Source organism: Maniola hyperantus, chromosome 4 (assembly GCF_902806685.2).
Source record: "Maniola hyperantus chromosome 4, iAphHyp1.2, whole genome shotgun sequence".
Classification (NCBI taxonomy): Eukaryota; Metazoa; Arthropoda; class Insecta; order Lepidoptera; family Nymphalidae; genus Maniola; species Maniola hyperantus.
Genome location: NC_048539.1, coordinates 12,897,192 through 12,919,285, shown reverse-complemented (window position 1 = coordinate 12,919,285; position 22,094 = coordinate 12,897,192). Strand labels below are relative to the sequence as shown.

At 38.3% G+C, this 22,094-nt stretch overlaps 3 protein-coding genes across 4 annotated transcripts in view; all 3 read right to left on the bottom strand.

The window, feature by feature from the left end:
• LOC117997175 (uncharacterized) overlaps positions 1-5,138 on the bottom strand; it is a 119,575-nt gene extending 114,437 nt beyond the window's left edge. Inside the window, exon 1 of one of the 2 annotated variants that reach the window (XM_069498026.1) lies at positions 4,777-5,138. The gene's annotated coding sequence lies outside the window, so the exon portion shown is untranslated. The remainder of the gene's footprint in view (positions 1-4,776) is intronic. The other variant, XM_034985362.2, reaches the window with a different exon arrangement.
• A 1,254-nt stretch (positions 5,139-6,392) lies between these two features.
• LOC117997172 (zinc finger protein 260-like) lies at positions 6,393-8,966 on the bottom strand. Its single transcript, XM_034985359.2, has one exon. It carries the CDS (start codon positions 8,643-8,645, stop codon positions 7,176-7,178), a length of 1,470 nt encoding a protein of 489 aa, XP_034841250.1. The 5' UTR covers positions 8,646-8,966; the 3' UTR covers positions 6,393-7,175.
• Positions 8,967-10,537: 1,571 nt separating this feature from the next.
• LOC117997174 (uncharacterized) overlaps positions 10,538-22,094 on the bottom strand; it is a 66,825-nt gene continuing 55,268 nt past the window's right edge. Inside the window, exons 3-7 of the mRNA XM_034985361.2 lie at positions 17,473-17,640; positions 16,269-16,452; positions 15,593-15,829; positions 15,075-15,212; positions 10,538-13,787 (exon numbers count right to left, since the gene is read on the bottom strand). Coding sequence (XP_034841252.1) covers positions 13,549-13,787; positions 15,075-15,212; positions 15,593-15,829; positions 16,269-16,452; positions 17,473-17,640 — 966 coding nt within the window. The 3' untranslated portion in view covers positions 10,538-13,548. The remainder of the gene's footprint in view (positions 13,788-15,074; positions 15,213-15,592; positions 15,830-16,268; positions 16,453-17,472; positions 17,641-22,094) is intronic.

Genomic DNA, 22,094 nt, shown 5'->3' with positions numbered 1-22,094 from the left:
GAACACCTGTTTGAGTAAAGTAACGGTGGTACATTTGCGGTGACTAGGCTTCTCTACAATATTAGGACAAGTCCCGATTTAAAGTTCTATCAAAAGCCATAAATATACTTAACTACACAATCATTAGCATAATAAAAACTAAAAAGCATAATTCTACAAAATTATTGTTCAAAATACTAATCGAATATACGTATTTGTATGACGGCAATTTCGAAGAATCACGGATACAAACCGAATACAGATGAGTGCACAAACGCTCTTAGGGGTTGAATTTTTAAAAATCCTTTCTTAGCGTATTGTCTAAGTCATAATAGCTATCTGCATGCAAAATTTCAGCCCAATCCGTCCAGTAGTTTGAGCTGTGCGTTCATAGATCAGTCAGTCAGCTTTTCCTCGTTTTTTTTTAATAAACCACGAAACTTTGGTCTCGGCCAGGATAGTTGTGACGATTTTAAGTTCTCTAAATTTTTGTATTCTTTATCTTCTAAGCAGGAGTTTTGAAATTGTACGGTCTGCATATTTTTTGGAAATAAATCAGTACCCTTATTATAAATGCGAAAGTGTTTGTTGGTTTGTCCTTTAATCTCGTCGTAACGTTGCAACGGATTGAGATGATTTTTTGCATGGGTATAGATAAAGACCTGGAGAGTGACATAGGCTACTTATTATCCCATAAAATCAAACAGTTTCCACGGGATTTTTAAGAAACCTAATTCCATGCGGACGAAGTCGCGGGCATCATAGAATAATTCTAGTATCAAATGATAATGATCAGGATTTATGATAATTTCCCATCATAAACTACGAAATGGTGGTCCTAGCCAGGATAGTGGTGTTTCCGCCGCCCGCGTGGGTAAATGATCTCATTTGCAACTTGTTTGGGCCTCACACACGAAGCGAGCGGTCCGAGTGTGTTTAACATGCACATACGAAGATTTATTCACCTTTAATCCCGATGCTTAGCTTTAATTAATTCTCACGGGTCTCATAGGTATAGATATGTTACGGCGAGTCGAAGAGTCGAAGAGGTTTTACTTCCTACAGCCGCTAGAAAATAATATTTTTATGTAACAAAAAATGATAGGTCGGTTGAAGGCTGGCAACGCATTGGCAGTTCCTCTGGTGCTGCAAATGTTCAAATGCTCGCTTGCTCACTATCTCTATTTTTAAAAAGTAAATTATCTGTAGTGATAACTTAGGTTTAAAACATAAGTATCCATGTCAATGTTACTACCAACTACCTATCTTTTGAACAAAACCTTCCCAGTTCTCATCTGGTTTCACCCATTCTGGGTGGTGTCACAGATAACCATAGATAAACTTAGATTTAAGTAAATAAATTTAATAAAATTATTTCTTTGTGACACGACTATAGATTTTTTTCTTTTCTTTGTTTGAATAAATCAGAAGTAGGATCATGATGACCACTGATGGCCCGGTTATTTTTTTTTATTTATTTATTTGGCATTATTATTATGGAAACTTAATTCTCAAGCCACCAACTAACTAAAGTTACCATTACCACCGTAGTTTTTCAATTACGACTGTATTCTGGTACCTTATTGTTTTGGTAGTAAATATAAAGGAATTTTTAAATTATCATTTAGAATCCTACCACCAGGTGAGATCGTTTTCAAGCGTAAAATAGTCAAAGCATGTTTCTCTATTAGGTAGGACATAACTTTTCCAGGTTAGCAATTGACTTGAGACTTTAGTGAAGCGTAAACTTGTGACAAAAACCAGTAACCAATATCTCACTACGACACGAATTCTCTCAATAAATATGAAAGATATGTCTCTTTCACACGCACAACCGACTATACGTATGTCAGTTAGTATTTATAATCGCTAATACTGGTAATTAATATTCGTGACATAACTGGTTTGCACGCATGGCTGATTTACAACATGTCTAGCCGTAATAACCGTTTGTTTTCTAGATTTTTACGTGGATGTCTCGAATTTTATTTCTTTAGTTTCTAGCTTATTATTATCCACCGTCTGTACGTCCGGTTTTAAAGAATCCCGTGGGCACTGGGCTGGGTACTTTTTGATTTTCCTGGATAAATTTCCCTGGGATGCAGGCTATCTCTGTACCAAATAAATGTTTGACAGAAACCTTTTCCTAAATGGCGATTGTCAACAACTTTAACGGTATTTTTAGGGTTCCGTACCTCAAACGGAAAAAGAAAAAGAAAAGAAATAATCAGTATTTTAAATTTTCAAAGTAAGATAACTATACGAAGTGGGGTACCATATTATGAAAGGGCTTTACCTGTATATTCTAAAACAGATTTTCATTTATTTTTAAGCATAATATCTTTTGATTGATCGTGCAAAAATATGTCGAAAAAAAGCGAGCCTGACTCGCACTTAGCCGGTGTTTTTTTTGATAAAATTAAAATCGAAACCACTTTTCACTTCAAATATTTACATAAGTAAAATCTTAACAAAGACCTCGACGTTTTGTAGAAAATCATTTCACGTGTACAATGCGGACTCAGCCATTGTCCCTGCTAATGGTAGCGCGGTGTCGTGATGAAATTACATTAAAATATTTTTTTTTAATCCGTGCCGTGAAAATATGCTTGATGGATGAGACACGCTATTTAAAAAATTTACACCGTGTGTCATTCTAATTCTATTAACGATGGATTTGATTAAAAATTACATACGTATTATAGAGTGTAAAATATCTTCGAAAGCAACTGATAATGTACTGTTGTTTAGATACTTCTAAGATCAGAAAAATCCTGACGCATTCCTACTAAGAGATTTTCTTGGAAATGGGTTTTAGATAGTATGGATCTCAAATGGCAAGGATACGGCGAGAGAACACTTGACTTATCGTTTGCCATTCAGTCCTATCACGCAGGTATGGGGAAATACTAGCGCCTCATAGAAGGGCATTTTGAAAGCTCCGATTCATCATACAAATTAATGAATCCAGTTATAAGTTTTCATAACTCAATAACAGATCAAAGATCACTTGAAGCTATCTACCTACGATGTTTGAGAAAATTGGTAAAACACCTAAGTTCAATACAGAATCTAGAATACTCCTAAACAAGGACAATGGTCGGACGTCATTGCGAAAGAAATAAGCGTAAAAACGTTAAATTCGATAGAGAAATGGACGGGAAAGTTCAACAGACGCGTCAGGGAGTCTTATCTCTGTCTATTAACAAAAAGACTAAAAATGGTTACGGCAGAATAAGATGTGCCAGCAAGTTTAAATTATCTTTTAGAAAAAAAATTGTGCTTGTCAAAACCCCCCCCCCCCCCCCCCCCCCGCCCCCCCCCCATCAGCCAAATGATAGTATATAGAAACGTGAAAAAATTCACAGCAGTAGTATACCTACAATAATCATTTTAAAAGAAAACTATCATGGCTAAGTTGTGACTACGGAACCCTACACTGCGCGTGGCCCGCCACGCACTTCGCCGGTTTTTGTTTGTCATCTGGCATAATATTATGTCTTTTCTCAGATTTTGTGCGTAATACGTAGGTACTTATATATTGTATCTCTCTAAAGCGTCCTTATCAATCAGCTTAGCAATCCTTTTCCCTTCTTTTTGCTTGTTTTGCTTAATATTTACTTAAGATTTACTTCATTAAATAATTTAACGATAAATTTGATGAGGACAAACAAGAGAAACGGGTTGAAATCGTAGGGACTCATCTGCCGGTCGACGTTTTTGTTCTATTCGACCTCAATAACCCTTTCTCGGGCTTAGATGCGGTTTTCCTTTTGCCACTTTCGAACGAAGGTCTCTACATAAATACTACATTTACTATATCTAGGTACAATATTATCTAATAAGAGATACCTAGATAGAGGCATGGTACCTACTACGTAGAGTTAGGTTAAGTTAGAGTTTAGACCTGTCAATTAACAATTTAGATTAGAGATGTGTGCCTACAGTTGATTGGTAAGTATGTACCTAATAAGTACCTGCAATATGTTTTGCAAATTCTCATTTAATATAGTTTAAAAATTGGTCACAAATTGCAGTAAGCAACAAAATATATTTTTCCTATTTTGCTTCTTTTACAACCGCTCCCACTGCCAAAGGTGACTGGTAGACTGTAGAGATCTCTTATAGACACATATTCCCTGTCCGCTTATATTTATTTTTACTATGAAGTAGGTATAGTACGCGACAGGTTGAAATGGCAATCGGGGAGGGAACGCCCAGCACACCCGCACATCACCCGCGCTAACCCGGTGCGAGCGAGCGCGGGTGACGTGCGGGTGTGCGGGGCGTCGCCCCGCCTCATACCTCGATTGCCATTTCAACCTGTCCCGCACTATAGGTAGTTAGGTACATACTTACAAATTTAACAAGCACAAAAAATAGTTTAAAAAACCTGTTTATTAGATAGGTATAGTATAGACTGTCCACATAGGTTAAAAATTTTGGTCCCCCGAGCAATAGCTATTTGCACTTCACGTTCGAATTTCAAAAATATCTCAAAGATTAATGATAAATTATTAAATCAAGTCATTTAATATTGTTATGTGGTATATAAGCACTTACTACCGTCTTTTAAAAAGTTTTAGCTTTAGGAATAATTTGAATTTTGAAACCCGGTTTTGCTGTCGTCCAGGATATTTGTTTATTTACTCGTATAAGTGCAATTAAAATAAAACTGCCTAATGCCAGGCATTTTTAGGTACATTTAATTGGCATCTAATTGGTTATGGTGAAACGAACGTTGAAAAGTTTAGTTAGCTGTTAGGTAGATTTTCAAGTAGGGAGGTCGGTACCTACCAATTTACCAAGCCTAAATCGTTACAGTTAAAACAGCATTCGATTTAATTCACCTGTAACGATATTGTACTCGTCTCCGAAGTTCCAAATCTAATGAATGTCCAATCAGAATCCAGTTCGAAACACAAAATCACAAGTACCACGGTCCACAATAACTGACCGTAACAATTCAAATTACTTTTGCACTGAACAAAACTGTTAAAATAAACTCCTAGAGGGGATAAATAAAATATTATAGATCAACACAATAAGTTTTAAATGAGCACAAAACTATAATAAACACGGAAAGTAAGATTCTTTGTCACGATCGTGTCAACGTTGCAAGACATCGTCACACGTTCAATACGCGAGGCGTTTCTAACTGGACTGGGGAAAAATGGCGGCTGCTGCCTGGCGCCAGCTTGTTGCTTCAGCTTTGCGAATGGGGCACCCACCGGACTGTCAAGTCCGTCAAAGATCATGCGTGAATTCACAGGTGAGAACACTCGGACGGCTACACAGTAAGTACACTTTTTATATTTTGCTCAGAAAATTTCCTTCCTTCTTCCAATTTACAAATCTGTATGATACAACGTAACGTGCATATAATAAAGAACCGCCAGCTCCCAGCATGTGATATGCACTTTACAATAATTTCCAAAGTTAGCAAGGAATTAAGGAAGGAGTAATAAGGAGGGAAGAAAATCATAACACTAATAGTAGAATGTTAAATATGCATGTGGATTGTGGAAGGAAATAACCAGCTAAGTGCGAGTCAGACTTACGCACCGAGGGTTCCGTACTCGGGTATTTTTTCGACATTTCGCATGATACCCCACTAGGTATAGTTCTTACTTTGAAATGAAAATACTAATTATTTGAACGGAGAATCTTCGGAACGTCTGAATTTATTTTGACGGGACTTTCACAGACAACTACAGAATTAATAACATATTTATAACCGACTTAAAAAAGGAGGAGTAGTGTTTTCTACCTATGTAGGCTAGGAACGGGAAATCAAATGTTCCCATTGGAGTTTTAATAACCTAAATCCACGCGGGCGTCATCTAGTCCTAAGTCCTAATCGACGCCAGGGATGGCGCAGTGGTAAGCGCTGTGGTCTTATTAGTGTGAGGTCCCGGGTTCGATTCCTGGCAGGGATTTGGATTGGATTGGATTCTAAATGTCTGGTCGGTCGGTCGTTACCACCCTACCGGCAAAGCCGTGCCGCCAAGCGATTTAGCGTTCCGGTACGATGCCGTGTAGAAACCAAATGTGTATGGGCTTAATAAAAACTGCCATACTCCTTCCAGGTTAGCCCGCTCCCACCTTAGACTGTATCGTCACTTACCATCAAGTGAGATTGCAGTCAAGGGCTAACTTGTATCTGAATAAAATAAAAAATAAAATCCTATCTTACTAATATTATAAATATGAAAGTGTGTATGTTTGGATGTTTGTTATTCAATCACGCAAAAACGGCTGAACGGATTTGGATGATATTTGGAATGGAGATAGATTATACCCTGGATTAACAGCTCATAGGCTACTTTTTCTCCTGAAAAATGTAAATCCACGCGGAAGAAGTCGCGGGCATCAACTAGTATAGAATAAATCAGAAAGAGGAAATTTAAAAATAAAAATAAATATATTTTCAATTTTAATGAATTCCACTAAGTATGAAACCACATAATTATCTACTTACATAATATTATTATTTAAGAATACATAAATTATTCTTTTATTTACAATGTTACATAATTAATTAATTACTTATTAATTAAAATATTTTTCGCATTGCACCCATTGCAATACCTAAAGCATAAAGTAACCCAGGTACCTTTTTAGGGACACCGTTTTTGACGACCTCCCTGGCGCAGTGGTAAGCGCTGTTGTCTTATTAGCGGGAGGTCCCGGGTCCGATTCCTAGCAGGGATTTGAAAATTTATAATTTCTAAATGTCTGGTCGGGTGGGAGGCTTCGGCCCTGGCTAGTTACCACCCAACCAGCAATGCTGTGCCGCCAAGCGATTGAGCGTTCCGGTACGATGCCGTGTAGAAACCAAAGGGGTGTGAGTTTAATAAAAAAACTGCCATACCCCTTCCAGGTTAGCCCAATAAAATTGGTTGGCTTTAGGTAAAAACTAAAAAGGTTGGCAATGGAGATGTCTGTGCTAGCTGCTATTGCACAGAAAACGAAAGACTGGTTGACGAACTAATCGTGCGGCAACATAGATCCTCCTTACTGTGGCTAATCACTTTGTATCACCAAATAAATTGATGATTAATTTCACACAGTGCAAGTTTAAGGTCAGACTCCATTTTCTAGTTGCCTAATATGTAATTTTTCATGGGAGAATAAAATATGACTTTATTCATTTAACCATTATTTTTACCATATCTTTACTTAAGTTTAAGCAATCATTCAGTCACTTCAGCTTGCAACAGACCATTTGCCTCAGTTTTGACCACAAGTGCAGCTGTCTTTATGACCGGGAGTGTTACAGAATGCTTTGCCTTCAAGTGCCTCCGTAATGAATCCCTTTTAAAGAACCTCGATTCACAATGTGAACACCCATGTTTCTTCTCAGTGAAATGCAGCTTTTGATGCAACACCAGCCTCACTTCTGTAAGGAAAAATCTTCCACAAACCGTGCAGGGTATATTGTTATCAGAATGTTTAACTCTGTGCCTCTTCATAACCTGTTCTTTGTTAGAACTGAAGTCGCACTGGTCACATTTAAATGCTGTCTTGCCATGCTTCCAACGCTTATGATTGCACAACTCGGCCATGGTATAAAATGTGGATGCACATTTTTCACATGTGTAACTTTTGACACCACTGTGCCTTTTCATGTGTTGTACAATTGACAATTTGGTTACCGTTTTGTTGCACACTGGGCATTCAACTTGTGAGTGGCTCCGTACATGTCTACTAACTCGCCGACGACCTTTCATAAACTTGCCACAAATGTGACATGTCATTTGAAGGATATACAGCTTGTGTGCGATTTCCCTGTGACCTTGGAGAGAGCTAAGCTGCGTATAGGTTTTCAAACATATGTCGCATTCAAACGGCCTGTCTCCAGTGTGGATGACGATGTGTGAAGACATATCTTTGGCTCTTTTACTCTTGTAGTTACACTGCTTACAACAGAATATTCTCCCTCTTCCTACTCCCTCTATGGTCACATTTTCGTTAGAAGCAGTCTTACAGGATTGGGTTTTCTTCTTTTTGTGCACGTGGAATGCTCTGTAGCTCTTGAACGCCCGTTTGCAGATTGGGCATACTAGAGCATCGTACATGTGCGTCTTTTTCCAATGAACTTTCAACTTACATTTGGATTTGAATGAACCTCCGCAGTCGTCACATATTAGCTTCAGGTCTATAGCTCGACTCGGTCGCAATTCGTTCTTTGTCTTTATATCTGGTTCCTCCTCAGGTACTTCTATGGGATAAACAACACATTGTTCCTCTATTTTTTCTTCTTTAACATCATGCTCAGGCTCATGCTCTGAATCCAGCGGATAATCGAAAGTATCGTCGAAATAGACGTCATCGTATTCTATTTTGATGGTACCACCTGCATCCTCCCTTTTTACTGGGGAGTGTTTAGCTTCCACAGGTAATATTTCTACTTTAATACGATTAGATCTCAATATAACGTCGGACGCTTCACATTTTTCTTTGAAATCTATCGACGATATGAGCTGGGAATAGCAAGATTTACATATCTTATCCGGAAGACCGTCGCTCAGCCTGATTTTGAGATTGGTTATCGTGTTGATGAATTCGTAGAGGATGAAATCTAGGTATTTCTCAGAGAGGGATACACAATCATTTTTGTGAGGTTCCAGGCACACACGACACACTATAATTTTTTTACTCATAGTTTGTTATTTTAAAAAGTATAATTTTATTTAAAGAGTGAGGCGTGACGTGAAAATTAATCTACTATTAATTTTTTCATTTTATTTTTATGATATTTGTTGATTGTTGATATAGCACAGAGGTAATTGAAGTTAACGTTTGACATTACAGGACATCCTCCTCTAGGCTCTATTCCTACTATGCCATAGTCTAAGCCATGTCTAAGCCTTGGTCCAAGCCTTATGGCTAGTCTACTATTCCGTCAAGATTCCATCTATTCACTCTATGCTCTATACATCTATATGACATCCACATGACATCTATCTACTCTATGACACAATATGTCAATACCTATGTAACAGACACCTCAGAACAAGGACTATTATTCATGAAAGAAGTCACGCGGTGATTTTTGGAACTAAGTTTGACAATACAATTTGAGAGCTTATATAAGCAAATACAATTTAAGAGCTTATATTGTTTTATCGAAGTATGCAGAAAATAGTATTATTTGATTTACATATACTAAATGTAAAATAGGTAAATTTTTTACTCGTAAATGGCAGCATTATGTCACGCGAGTACAGCGCTGCGTCTGGGGGACTCTTGGATGAATGATGGGGGGAGTTCTTTCATGAAAAGGACTGTGAAATGTCATTCCTTCTACACTTCACGTTGTTTGCCAAAATCTCACGTACAAATACATTTTGGCAAACAAAAAAAAGTGGCCACGGTGATAAGGACAAAACATAATCATTTTGTCACGTTCTAATAAGAGCTTAAATGCATTTAGCTATCTCGCTCTAACAGTAAGTGTTACTTCTAGGTGTATAGGGCTACTTCTAATAGTCCTTGTTCTGAGTATACCAGATATGCAACTAGCGTGGCCCCCTCAGTCCCTCTCGCGCAAGCAGAGGTAGGTACTTACTTGTGAAATGTTATTCCGTCTATTTTACGTTCGCTTCGGCTATTGAAGCCTAGTATACTGCGACGCACCATTGCACAATAACTTCAAAAACACGGAACCCTTATAGGATCACTTTGTTGTCTGTTTGTCTGTCCGTCTCAAAATCAAAATCAAAATCATATTTTTTTCAAAATAGGTAATAAATTACACTTTTTGATTGTCAGTTGTTGGATTTGTAAGATATAATGGTGATAATTATTACGCAAAATTTAAACTAAAGCTACGAGGATTCCAAACGCGCAGGTCTGTCGCGCCCACAACAAACTCAGCCGGGTATTTTTTTTTATCATCACCACTTTACAAAAACATTTAAACTTATTAGAACTATCATAAAGCTGTTAAGCAAAGCATTCCCAAGCTTTCTTTTCATTTAAATAATCGTTTAACTACATTGTAATAGGATTTTTCAATAAGTTTACGTTTTATGAAAATTTCGAACTTGTTGAGAGGCATCTCCAACATGTCTTCTGGAAGCTTATTATAAAAACGTATAAAATTAGAATTTATTTACTTAAGTACATAATATACTTAGTACCTGCTGTGATAGCCTAGTGGTTACAACGTCCGCCTCCTATTCAGGACGTCGGGGGTTTGATCCCGGGCATGCACCTCTAACTTTTCGTATTTATGTGCGTTTTTAGAAATTAAATATCACTCGCTTTAACGGTGAAGGAAAACATCGTGGAGAAACCTGCATGCCTGAGAGTTCTCCATTATGTTTTCTAAAGTGTGTGAAGTCTGCCAATCCGTACTTGACCAGCGTGGTGGACTATGGCCAAACCCCTCTCATACTGAGAGGAGACCCTTGCTAGTGGCTATGGGTTGTTCATGACGATGATGATAATTAATACTCCGTTTACCACTTTAATTTGACGATGTTTTTCAATATGAAGCGATGCGAATTTCCTAGTAGATAGGACTATTCAGGTTAGGGGTAATAGGTGTATAAAAAAATTTTTTTTAGAATAAATATTGTTTTATGCCCATATACTCATATTTTTACATCGCCTTACAATATATTATATCACTTTGATTTACTTATATCTCTTAGATAGGTACATTACCTACAAACTAAACAGATTTCGTAGATTTAGATTAACTCATTAACCCTAGCATTTAAGATATTATATCGCAATACTTTCGATCTATAATAATATATACTAAACATCATCCTTACAACATATTGAACAGATTCTAATAAGACTAGTATAAACATAATAATATCAATGTTGATAGTAATATCATAGATTAGCAATCATACAGTAGGGAAATCAGTTTGCTTGATTTCAAAAACAAACTAATAAGTAAGTGAGCATGTGGGTGTCGTGTATCATTGCTAAACTGTAGATATCTGTTTTTCTAACAACAGTGTTTGATGTAATAGGTATGTTGTGAATACTGTAGGTACATAGAGAAACAAAACAATATGTAAACTTGAGACGCTTGTATGTTAAGTAGGATTTAAGCTCTAAATTTTTTTTGAAAATGTTAATACAAAATTATATCAGTTTTTCAGTAATTTATCTTCGAATATAGTAGGCACCTAAACTATTTTTAGAAAAGCATAATATAGTTATCAATCTTTGCCTTTCCCAAACGCGAAAAGTAAAAAACACTGTCATATTCAATAATATCATTCTACGCTTTGAATATCAATCATTTCAATTTTTTGCTTACTTACCTAAGTACATAATATTATTTTTGCTGTAAATTAATTAAGATTGTTTTCTTATTGTAAGGCACTTTTTTGAGACAATTCTCAAAATATTACTCAAATATCATACATGAAATAATCTTGGTCCCAAATAGTTAACATAAATCATAATAGTAATTCTCAGAACAAAAGTACATTTTATGCTTATTGCTTAGCGACTGTACAATGAAGAAACGACCTTACGAGTTATATATCTACCAGCGACCATGCGCCGCTATGTGACTTTGTAAACTTTAAAAAAAATTGAGCTGGATTTAGACCAAACGAGCGAATGCTATTATAATATCTGTTTATTGAAAGAGGATTTGACTCTAGTAGGTATATATTCGTTTCTGAACTGTATGATCGCTAAGCTGTTATATATGAGAATATAGGTAGGTATGTATAATAATAAGTGAGATATTTATTCAAATATTGTTTGCATCACACTTTATTCACACTGTACTTTTGCAAATAAAATACATATCTTGAAAAGCATATACTTAACAGATATTATAAAGAAAATCATAGAGTTATAATACTAAATAGTACACAGACCTATATATAAATAAGTCGATGAAAAAACATACTTCATTGATATTTCAAGACAGACCCCACATATCAGAACATCACCATTATTTTATTGCAATGCTTACACTAAAGTTTACAACTTACAAGGCTACTTACTAATTGATTTGGCTACAAATTTTACTCGGGGACCATCTAATAATCACGTCATACTTAAAGGCTACGGACAATTTACTAAGGTCTAAGCGTCATTCTGTCAGAACTCTGAGAAGAAAAAAACACGTGGAATTTTCCTTAGGTGTGAGTTCCGCGCAGATTTGCGGCTCGTCTAACATTTTAGTGTCACGCTGAAGCGGAACTCCGCGAGGTTTGTCGCTAGCTTAAGACAAAAGAAAAGTATCCGAAGAATGTGGCAACCTTGATTCCCTCAGGCCTGAATCTATTCAGAAAAAAAGCCAGAGCTGAACGCATGAAGCGATTGTGCCGCCGCGTATGAGACGGCACTTGCCAACGATCTTCGAAGAGAGGATGCTCACAGCATAGTATAGACCATGCAAAGTAGTTGTAACTTAGCAGGAAACCGGACTCCAAAGCAGGTCAGGACAAGATGAGGAAGAAGAATAAAAGGCCAATTATATTAAATTACCTTTCAGCAGAGGCAGACTCAGACCCAAATCGATTGAGAAACAAGTCCAAAACTGCAAGTATGTTCAAATACCTGTGTGACATCACAATTAAGGCCCAGAACAGCACTTGCCAACGGTCTTCGAAGTCTGCATAGACCATGCAGAGTGGAAGCAACTTTGCAGGAAAGCGGACCTTGTGCGGATGTCGGGACAAGTCAATGAAGAACAAAAGGTCAAAATGAAGTAGGGGCAGCATCGATATAAATGACAAGATATGGTCAAGCAAACAAAATTTTTCACAGTTTTGGAACCAAATAAATCAGCGCCACCTCTTAGATACTAATGAACGACCCGTTTGAAATCCAGACGTCACTGAGGTTGCATTGATGCTAAGGCACCAATGAATCGGTGCCATTTTGTCTGTTCAATGGCCCTGTCCATACGAAGTAATATATAAGTCAATGAGGAGCAGACTCCTTCACTTCTTGTATCCATTTCTCTCTTCTGTGTGGGTAGAAAGAGTGCGGTCTGAATCAGAAATGTTAACTAAACATCTCTAATACAGGTATTTCAGAGATCAGTAAAACGGAATGTCTTAAGGTTTAAACAAATTACTAATTTTGGTTATCGTGATGCGACTGGTGATTGAAGTCATGAATTTCATTAAGATGGGCACATTAGTTTGTCCGATGGTGACGATAGGCAATGACGCTCTGGAGTCTGAGCGGAGCGTTTGGATTGCTCAAAACTCGAAACTGACCTCAGAATGAGTTGCGTTACACCACAACGCAGGAGTTGGTTTGCGGTTAAAATCGTATAACGTAAAGGGACCCTAGGTGCTGGAAAGGAGACCTCGCATCGGAGAGCATAGCGTAGGCAGACCGTCCCATTAGTTTGGCCACAACATCAAATGAGTCTCCTCAGACAGCCATTGGGTAAAGACGGTGCAAGACCGTGGCGCATGGAAATTCCTAGAAAATACCTATGTCCAGTTATAGTGAACGCTTATCGGTTGACGATGAAAGAAAATAAATCAGTGTGACGTGATTAATGAACAGTCCTTCACTTATGATACAACTATTTTACACCATATTAAGTAAGCGAGTAACTCAATCTGGAGGTTCCTGGTGGGAGCAGTGTGGTACGGGAGCGGGAGATGATTTGAAAGCTCTAGGGAATAAGGAGGAGTAGGAGGGGGGCGGTTCGTACTCTGGAGGGGTGGGGGGAAGGGTCTCGAAAAGCTGCTGTGAAGCTGCGGTTACGGTGACGGTTGGGGAGATGTCTATGCAGGATGCTGGGATGGTGTTCAGAGGCGTGTCGGATGGCTTGGAGCGTTTGCAACAGCATTCTGAAAAAGAGGAAAGTTTATTTTAGATTTTGTACGATCGTATTTTACTTCTGGACGTTATTGTAAACTTGTAGAACTGGTTGCTGAATCCGATTTAACTATACCCTATCCGCAGAATGAAGTTAATATAGCGCTCTCTCTTTTTGGCTCTATCATTTGTATAAGTGCGTAATAGAGAGAGTGCTATACTAACTTATCCGTGGAATGAAGTTAGTATATCGCTCTCTCTCTGTTTTTGTATGGGATGAGGTAGAGAGAGCTATATTAACTTCATTTCGCGGAAAGGGTATAATTGGCGCAACTCAGCCTGCTTTGAGATATGCATAAATACTTGGGTTGTTTTTAGATCACCGTCGATCGATCACGTTTACCGTCGATACCGAAAACGTAGAAATCCCGCCGTCTATACACAACCCCATAATGAACAGAGCTAATAAACTAATTAAAATGGTCATGTGATATAGGTACCTATTGTCATTTAGTTATTAATTTTTATTGTATTTTAGTTTTAGGTTTATATATTGTATTGGGTTTGTACCTTTAAATAAAGAATTTAATTTAATTTAATCAGTCGTTAGACACCATAGCTAGGTAGCGTAAGAAGCGTACGAAGACCTGCAAGCTTTCGCAAGGGTTCATTGTCGCAAAGTTATGACATGTAAGACAAGCATGAACGCCAGCATCTTGTCTGAGTTTAAGATCCTTTTTGACTAAGTCAACAAAGTTAGTAAGTAAAGATCATTAATTTCAAGTTGCGGGTAAAATAGAATGTGCCAACTCCATAAACACGTTCTGACTCTGCTCTATATCACAACAACACAACACAAAGGCCACACTCACTCCTCGCCGAACAGGCGGCCTGCTTAGGATTCTGGAGTGAGTTCAGCTGGTTGGAGTGATTAGGTCACGTGCAACCGACAGATAGCGTCAAAGTGCATAAATCTGGTCTGGAACGCCCTTTCGGCATCTGCGTTTCCTACCACGTGTAACTTAGGTGCCTTCAAGGCAAGAATGTATGGGCATCTTTTAGGCAAGCTCTTCCAACTTAGGTTGAAATCTATAGAGCCTACTTTGACTTCGCTTAGACTTAAGTTTCAGTTAAAACGAGACATACTTATGCCAGCGGTATAGCGCTGTCTCGTTTTAAAAGTGTCTTAAGTCTGAGCAAAGTCAAAGTGCGCTCTGTAAGCCTTAGACATCATCATTGCTTTCTTTAAAGCAAGATTGTCCTCAAGCGCAAGCCTATCATTAAAAAAACCCAGGAAAAGAAGAAGAAAGGTCACTCACCCCACGCCAGACAGAACATGAGGACGGTGGCGCAGACCAGCATGCCCACCACGAGGTAGCTCCACGGCCCGTACGGTTTCAGCGCCGCTGCAAACTCCATGAATGCGTTCTGTTTTTGTTCACCCTCCGTTATCTTCACTGAAACGGTTAAAGTACATTTGATTAGTTTCTTCTGCGACCCCAACCTCTTATACACAAGACTAAATAAAATTAATAATTTTCAAGTGTCTTGGAACCTTGAGACTAGCTGGTTCACTAAAGTTCGTTCGCCAGAAGACGCATATATGCCCGTTTTTGGAACCGTCTTTCTCTATTTAATTTCTTCCACCTAACAGCATGCCTAACGTTCTTTTCACATTTGTTTTATCAATTTGTTATGCTCTTGTACTCTTTAACTCCTTCCACCAACAAAGTTTTAGCTGACCAGTAAATCGTTCGTTCCGTTCCACAATATTAGCGATTCAGCCAAAAAATATGTTAGGTATAGACTATTAATTATTTGGTGTTGCAAAACTTACTTATAACCGAAGGTTTTGTTACGCCATCTGGCTGGTCAAGTCCCAACAGCTCCTGGTTTCTAGCTGCAAACCTCCTCAGCATCTCCAGGAGTGGGGAGTCGCGATGTCGCAGACAAGCGCTCGAGTCTTCATCTTCACCCCCCGGGCAATGACGGACTCCATCGCAGACCAGGTACGAGGATATACAGAGACTAGTCGCACCGCATCTAAATTGAGATTCATCGTTGCATACTGCTCCTGAAAAAAATACATTAAATCTGATTAGGTATTTTGACATAGCTGCATAGCGCATGGTGAAACACCTCAATGAATGGCGGGTGGTTGGATACAACTTGGACAGGTTTGGCTCTCTACATTCACTCCCTTTAACTGAATGTCCTGATATCAAACTGAGGAATGTCATAATACTTTATATCTCGTTTAATAAATTTATACAAGTTGAGGCCATTTAGCAAGCTCTGTTTTTCAAAATTATTATGGTCTGGTGAATTGAACCACTTTTGTGATCATGATAATACCTACTAACAAAACTGTAATGCCAAACAATTTAGTGTACGACTACATATGGGAATTTGCATCCAAGATATCAATCTTTCTATTTATGATGGCATCCTCGTACACTATTCAGCACACTATATAACGTGAAAACTCTTTGAAGAAGGAACCAATATCTTACCGCTGTTAACAGCTGTGATCACCAGCCGTAACTTCTCAGTGTGGTGGTAGGAGTTGATAGGAGGGTTCCACACGATGCGGATCTTTGGTGGTAGCAGTTTGGTTCCCGCCCGCGACGCCACTGCTGCCGCATTGCCGCCGCACAGTGATAATCGCCATATTGGAGTCTTCTCTTCCCCGATATACTGGAAAGAGAAAGAAGAAACTGTTACAGTGCGACAAGGCTCTCTTGGCACTTCAATGACATTGACAGGGGGGCGCTGTTGGAGAACAAAGGCTTAGCATATTCAAACAAGAACAAAGGGGACACTTGACGGCAACGTTAGTTCTGATTTTCGCCACGCGCCAAGGTTACCTTGCCGCACTGTAGATAGAGCCGTGATCCCTGCTGCTTGGCGCCATTTTCAAATGTGATTTTTAGTAGGTTTTTTGGCAAGGCAGTCTCGTGTTTTTTCATTTTTTTAATAAGTAACTAGGTACCCCATGTTTTATTTATATCAGGCAGGCACTTATTTTATGTAGAAATAGGTACCTATGTAAAAGAGCAGCTGTTAACACCAATTAACCTCTGTTCATAAAACTCAATTAGGCACGTAACAGTTGGTTGATGTCTCAGAGTATCTGTATCAATTTATATGTCCTACGTCGACGATTGGTCTTGCTGGCATTCGATGGGCAAATTTTCCATGATTGCCCGACGACGGGTGTTTTGTTTTGAACGTGACTGGCATTGATTGTCTTCAAATACCTTTGTAGTAGGTATTTCTCCAGTGCAACGTCCGTCTGTCACAGACGTTGTATTCAAAACTTATATATTATAGTAAAGCCATACTTTGATGCTTTGATACCGATTATCTTACCACGAAAGTCGAAACTAATCACCTAACATCGGGTGATCCGCATGCTCGTTTGCTCGCCATTTTTATTTAAAAAAAATATAGAAGAAACCGACTTTTCTCACGTATTTAGTCAACGTTGGCCCGACTAGTTTCGAACCCGTCCGGTTCTTTTTCACAGGGACTCGGTTCGCGGACGCGTTGCGATTGAGACTTCGTGCCGCACGCGCCGCAGCACACACAGCCCGCTGTGAGGGTGGCTGAGGTGGGGTAGCGTCGACTAAATACGCGAGTAAAGCCGGCTTCTTCTATATTTATAATGGAAATCACAAACGAGGGTCTAAACGCTACTAAAAACTAGATACTTACAACAAGAAGTTTACACGAGTCCGTGGCGTTGCTGCCGTGCGTGGTGTCGTCTGTGGTGGTGTCCTGCGCGTGCGCACTGCGCATGCTCCACTTGCGACCCAGCGCTCCAGGCAGAGTCGCAGGCGCCTGGACATCCCCCACTCCGCGGTCCCAGTCTGACAGAGATTCCTGTAAACAAGAGAGAACAGAGTTTATTGCGATGTTTTTTTAAACTATAGAATACTAGCTGACCCTTTTTTTTCCGCTGGGAAATACTAGTTGACCCGCCGCGGCTTCTCACGAGCGGAGTTTTTTGAAAATCGGTGTGGGGACGGAATATCCAAAAATTCTGAAAAACGTTGGTATTTTTTTCATTTCAATGATCAAATGATCCGAATTTCCGAATGATCAAATATCATCTGTCATGGATATAAATTGAAACAAGTTATTTAAAAAGTTTTCAAAAAAACCCCCGACTGCGGTTTGTACTGCATCTTTTTCATACCCTTCTATAATAAGTCAATGTTTTCAGCCCATCCAACCCACCACTTTGATTTTTTTAAATTATATGTATGTATGTAGGTGACACCCAATGACACTCGCGCCATCAAGACGAATCTAATGACGTGTCATTTATCAAAATCGGTGTGTGTGTCGGAGTGGACATAGGAAAATACATACAAACACACAGGTCAAAAATACAACCCTCCTTTTGGACTTCGCCGCGATCGGGCAAAAAATACGGACTTTCACACAATTTTTCTAAAAATCGTGAAATATGGCTACTTTATTAGTTTTTCTTAAAAAATGACGGACTTAAAAAATAACCAGGTTTTGCACTAAGTATACATTTAATAAAACAAAGTAAGTATCTATCTAGGTAAATATTTAAATAAGTAGCTTTTGAAACATTTTAGTCTCAAAAATATCACGACACTAAGCACAGCAATAAAAATTTATTTTGTAATAAATTAATGAATACAAGAAAACGAGTTTTAAATGCATTTTAAAATGAAATATTATTAAGAGGACTTACCCTACCGGTTCAGAAAAGTTATGCACAAATCTCTGATAATATTAATTATGCAAATCAAGCAAGTCAATACTTTTAAGTTTTAATAGTAGGTATACCTAGATAATTAATAATACTTCGTAACTAAGCTGCTACAATCTAGTTAGTAGCCGTAGGTATATAAAATTGCATTTTAATAAAATAGCTTACTAAGTAGGTGTAGCTTTTAAAACAACATTTTAAGAATAATAAGCTGAAACAAATTTTTGAGATTGTTCTATTAAATGTAAGTCTTACATTATAGCCTACCTACGTGTTATTGAAAAAATACAATACAGGTAAAATTATGCAACCTTCTTACTTATTTACGCATACGTGCGAGGTTTTGGTAAATATAGGTAGACGTTTTGAAACTATGACATGCTCATTACCTCACTCTATTTTAAAAAATCGTATGAACGATTTCTTCAAGCAAGTTTCAATAAGATAAGCCCGACTACTTATTTAAATAGGAACGTACCTACTGATTTATTTTGGGAGATATTACAACACAGCTGAATAAAAAAATTCAGCACCATGCCCAAGTTATCAACACATTTGCCAATGCTGAATGCTTAAATTTTAAGTGCATACGCTTTTTGAATAGTAAATAGCCATGATAGGCATCTTTTCCCTTCCAATTAGAATTGAAGCACGCTAAATAAGCACCTTGAAATTCCACAAACGTAACCGTTACAACAGATATTTTTGTAAAACAATTGTAAAGACTTGTTAATTTTTAGAAGCATGTTGCCTAATTGCGGTGATAGGCTAGTGGTTAAAACATCGGTCCTTATTATACATATCTTACACCCGGCTGTACTCACGTGTTTAGTCGACGCTAGCCCGACTAGTTTCGAACCCATCTGGGGTCCTTTTTCAAGGAGTTAACACGTGAGTACAGCCGGGTGTAAAATAGGGAAATCACTCACAATAGTTTAAGCGTCGGTCTTTATTCGGGAGGTCGGGGTCCGATCCGGGCTTGCATTTCTTTTTGGAAGGTATGTTATATGCGTATTAAGCAATTAAATATCACTTGCTTTAACGTGAAGAAAAAAAAACATCGTGAGGCCTGAAACAACCCGCATGCCTGAAAAGTCTTTGTAATGTTCTCAAAATTATGTGAAGTCTGCCAGTCCTTCTTCGCACGATATCTACATACCATCGCAGCCTACTTTTCTTCAAGTTTTTCTTGAACCGGTGCAATCTTAAAAGTTTCCCTTTTAAGTAGATACTCGTTTATAAATATTGATATAGCAGGTATTTAAATAGCACATAACAATATAGACATTGTATGTAGATACCAATACCCATAAAATTAACATTCCACCCACGAATACGAGACCTTCGAATTACTTGGCAGGTAGGTACTAGGTATCTACCCATTGTGAATAAATTCTGTAAATCACATTGTTTTGCGAAATGTCAAACCGTTCAGCTTCACACGATTAGGCGCCTCCGCACCTTGGCCGCCTTTTGGTAAATAAATAAAAATCAATGTGGGAATCATTGATTTAAAATTATTAGAAAATATCTGGCATCGATAAACCCTTTTGATTGAGAGTAGGTACAGTACGCTGCAGAAAGCAGTAGAGCATTGTCTCTGTCGTTGAGACCGACAAAACGTCATATAAGTATGAGTGACAGACACAACGCTCTACAAAGCCGAAATGTCATTCTAAAGGCCAATGTACATTACTTTCTGCCGCGTACTGTAACTACCTGGTAAGTATTTGCCGAGTTTATTGCCTACTCCTCAATAGAATCTTCTTTCCGAACCATTGATAAACCGACAACATTGACATTGAATCAAACACGACAAACAGACAGATGGCATCAAACAAGTTGCAAAGAGGCGTTGGATTCAGGCGTCGCGAGACCGTGGCGTGCGGAAATTCCTACAAGAGATTTATTTGCAGCAGTGTAAGTCTATCGGTTGACAATGATAATGATGATGCATGATGGTGATTGAATCAGAAACTGACTTATGACGAGAACTCCAGAGAAATCACTTGCAAACATAAAAATAGGGTGACACATTACGAAAGGTCATAAAACTTCATTCATTTACTACAAGGAAAAACGTACAAACCACAAACCACAACATAGTATAAGTAACTGTCTACTCTGATTATGAATTGACTGTATAAGTAGTATGTTGACAAAATAACTGTAGCCAACGACTTCTATATTGTAGTAATAGGATAAGTAGTAGAATAGAGCCTCAATAGCTCAACGGGTAAAGGAGTGGACTGAAAACCGAAAGGTCGACGGTTCAAACCCCGCCCGTTGCACTATTGTCGTACCTACTCCTAGCACAAGCCTGACGCTTAGTTGGAGAGGAATGGGGAATATTAGTCATTTAACATTGCTAATATTCTTTAAAAAAAAAAAGGATTTTTGAAAATTCAATCCCTAAAAAGGTAAAACAGGGGTTTCAAATTTGTGCAGTCCACGCGGACGAAGGAGCGGGCATAAGCTAGTGGTGAATAAAATGTCGGCATGCAGACGCGCGAACCCGTTGCACGGTTGCATAAATCCTTATCGCCGACTGCTAATAAGAAATTGGAAACTTCGAAACAATGGCTATGATGGAGAACAGAACAATGCGAACATATTTAATTGCTCGACTAACAATGCTATGTTAAAATTGCATCAGTGATTCAGTGCACCAGCACCAAGCAGCTTTTGTACACTTCGATAAGGCAAGGCTCACAATTCACAAATCACAGTGGGTACCTATGTAATTACTAGCATTTCTTGAGTTACAGCCATATTTTTTTCGTTAGACCTTTCCAAATTAGCACTTGACTGGAATGTTACCTGGTGGTAAGTGATGATGCAGTCTAAGATTTTTTATTTGATTACAAGTTAGCCCTTGACTGCGATCTCACCTGGTGGTGAGTGATGATGCAGTCTAAGATACGCGTAGAAGCGGGCTAGGAAGGGGTATGGTAGTTTTTTATTAAACCATCGTATCGGCATCGTACCGAAACGATAAATCGCTTGGCGGCACGGCTTGGATGGGTTAAGGTCTGCTCTCAAGAGTTTCCTCAAGAACCTATTATTATTAAATAAGGTTTTACCCTTCGGTACTTAAAAGTAAATATCTAGGTTATATCTAGGTTGATGAGCACTAAGAGAAGGTGAGTACAAGGTTCAATATAATGTAGACGTTGAAACCTTGCGTAAAACATATGTGCCGTAGGAAGTTCCGTTTACGACCAATTGTGTAATAGTTAACTATGATTAGACCGCTAAACTATAAAGGTTTGTTCAAAACATGAAACTTGCTGGAAAACTGTGATAGGAGTGTTCAAAACATGAAATTCGTTGGAAAATTGTAATAGTAGTGTTCAAAACATGAAACTCGTTGGAAAAGTGTGATAGAGATTGTTCAAAACATTAAACTCGTTGAAAAAGTGTGATAGAGATTGTTCAAAACATGAAACTTGTTGGAAAAGTGTGATAGTAGTGTTCAAAATATAAAACTCGTTGGCAAACTGTGATAGTAGTGTTCAAAACATGAATCTCGCTGAAGCCTCGATATTTTGTTACTAGTTCCCTAACTGTCGTGAACTGTGATGAGGTG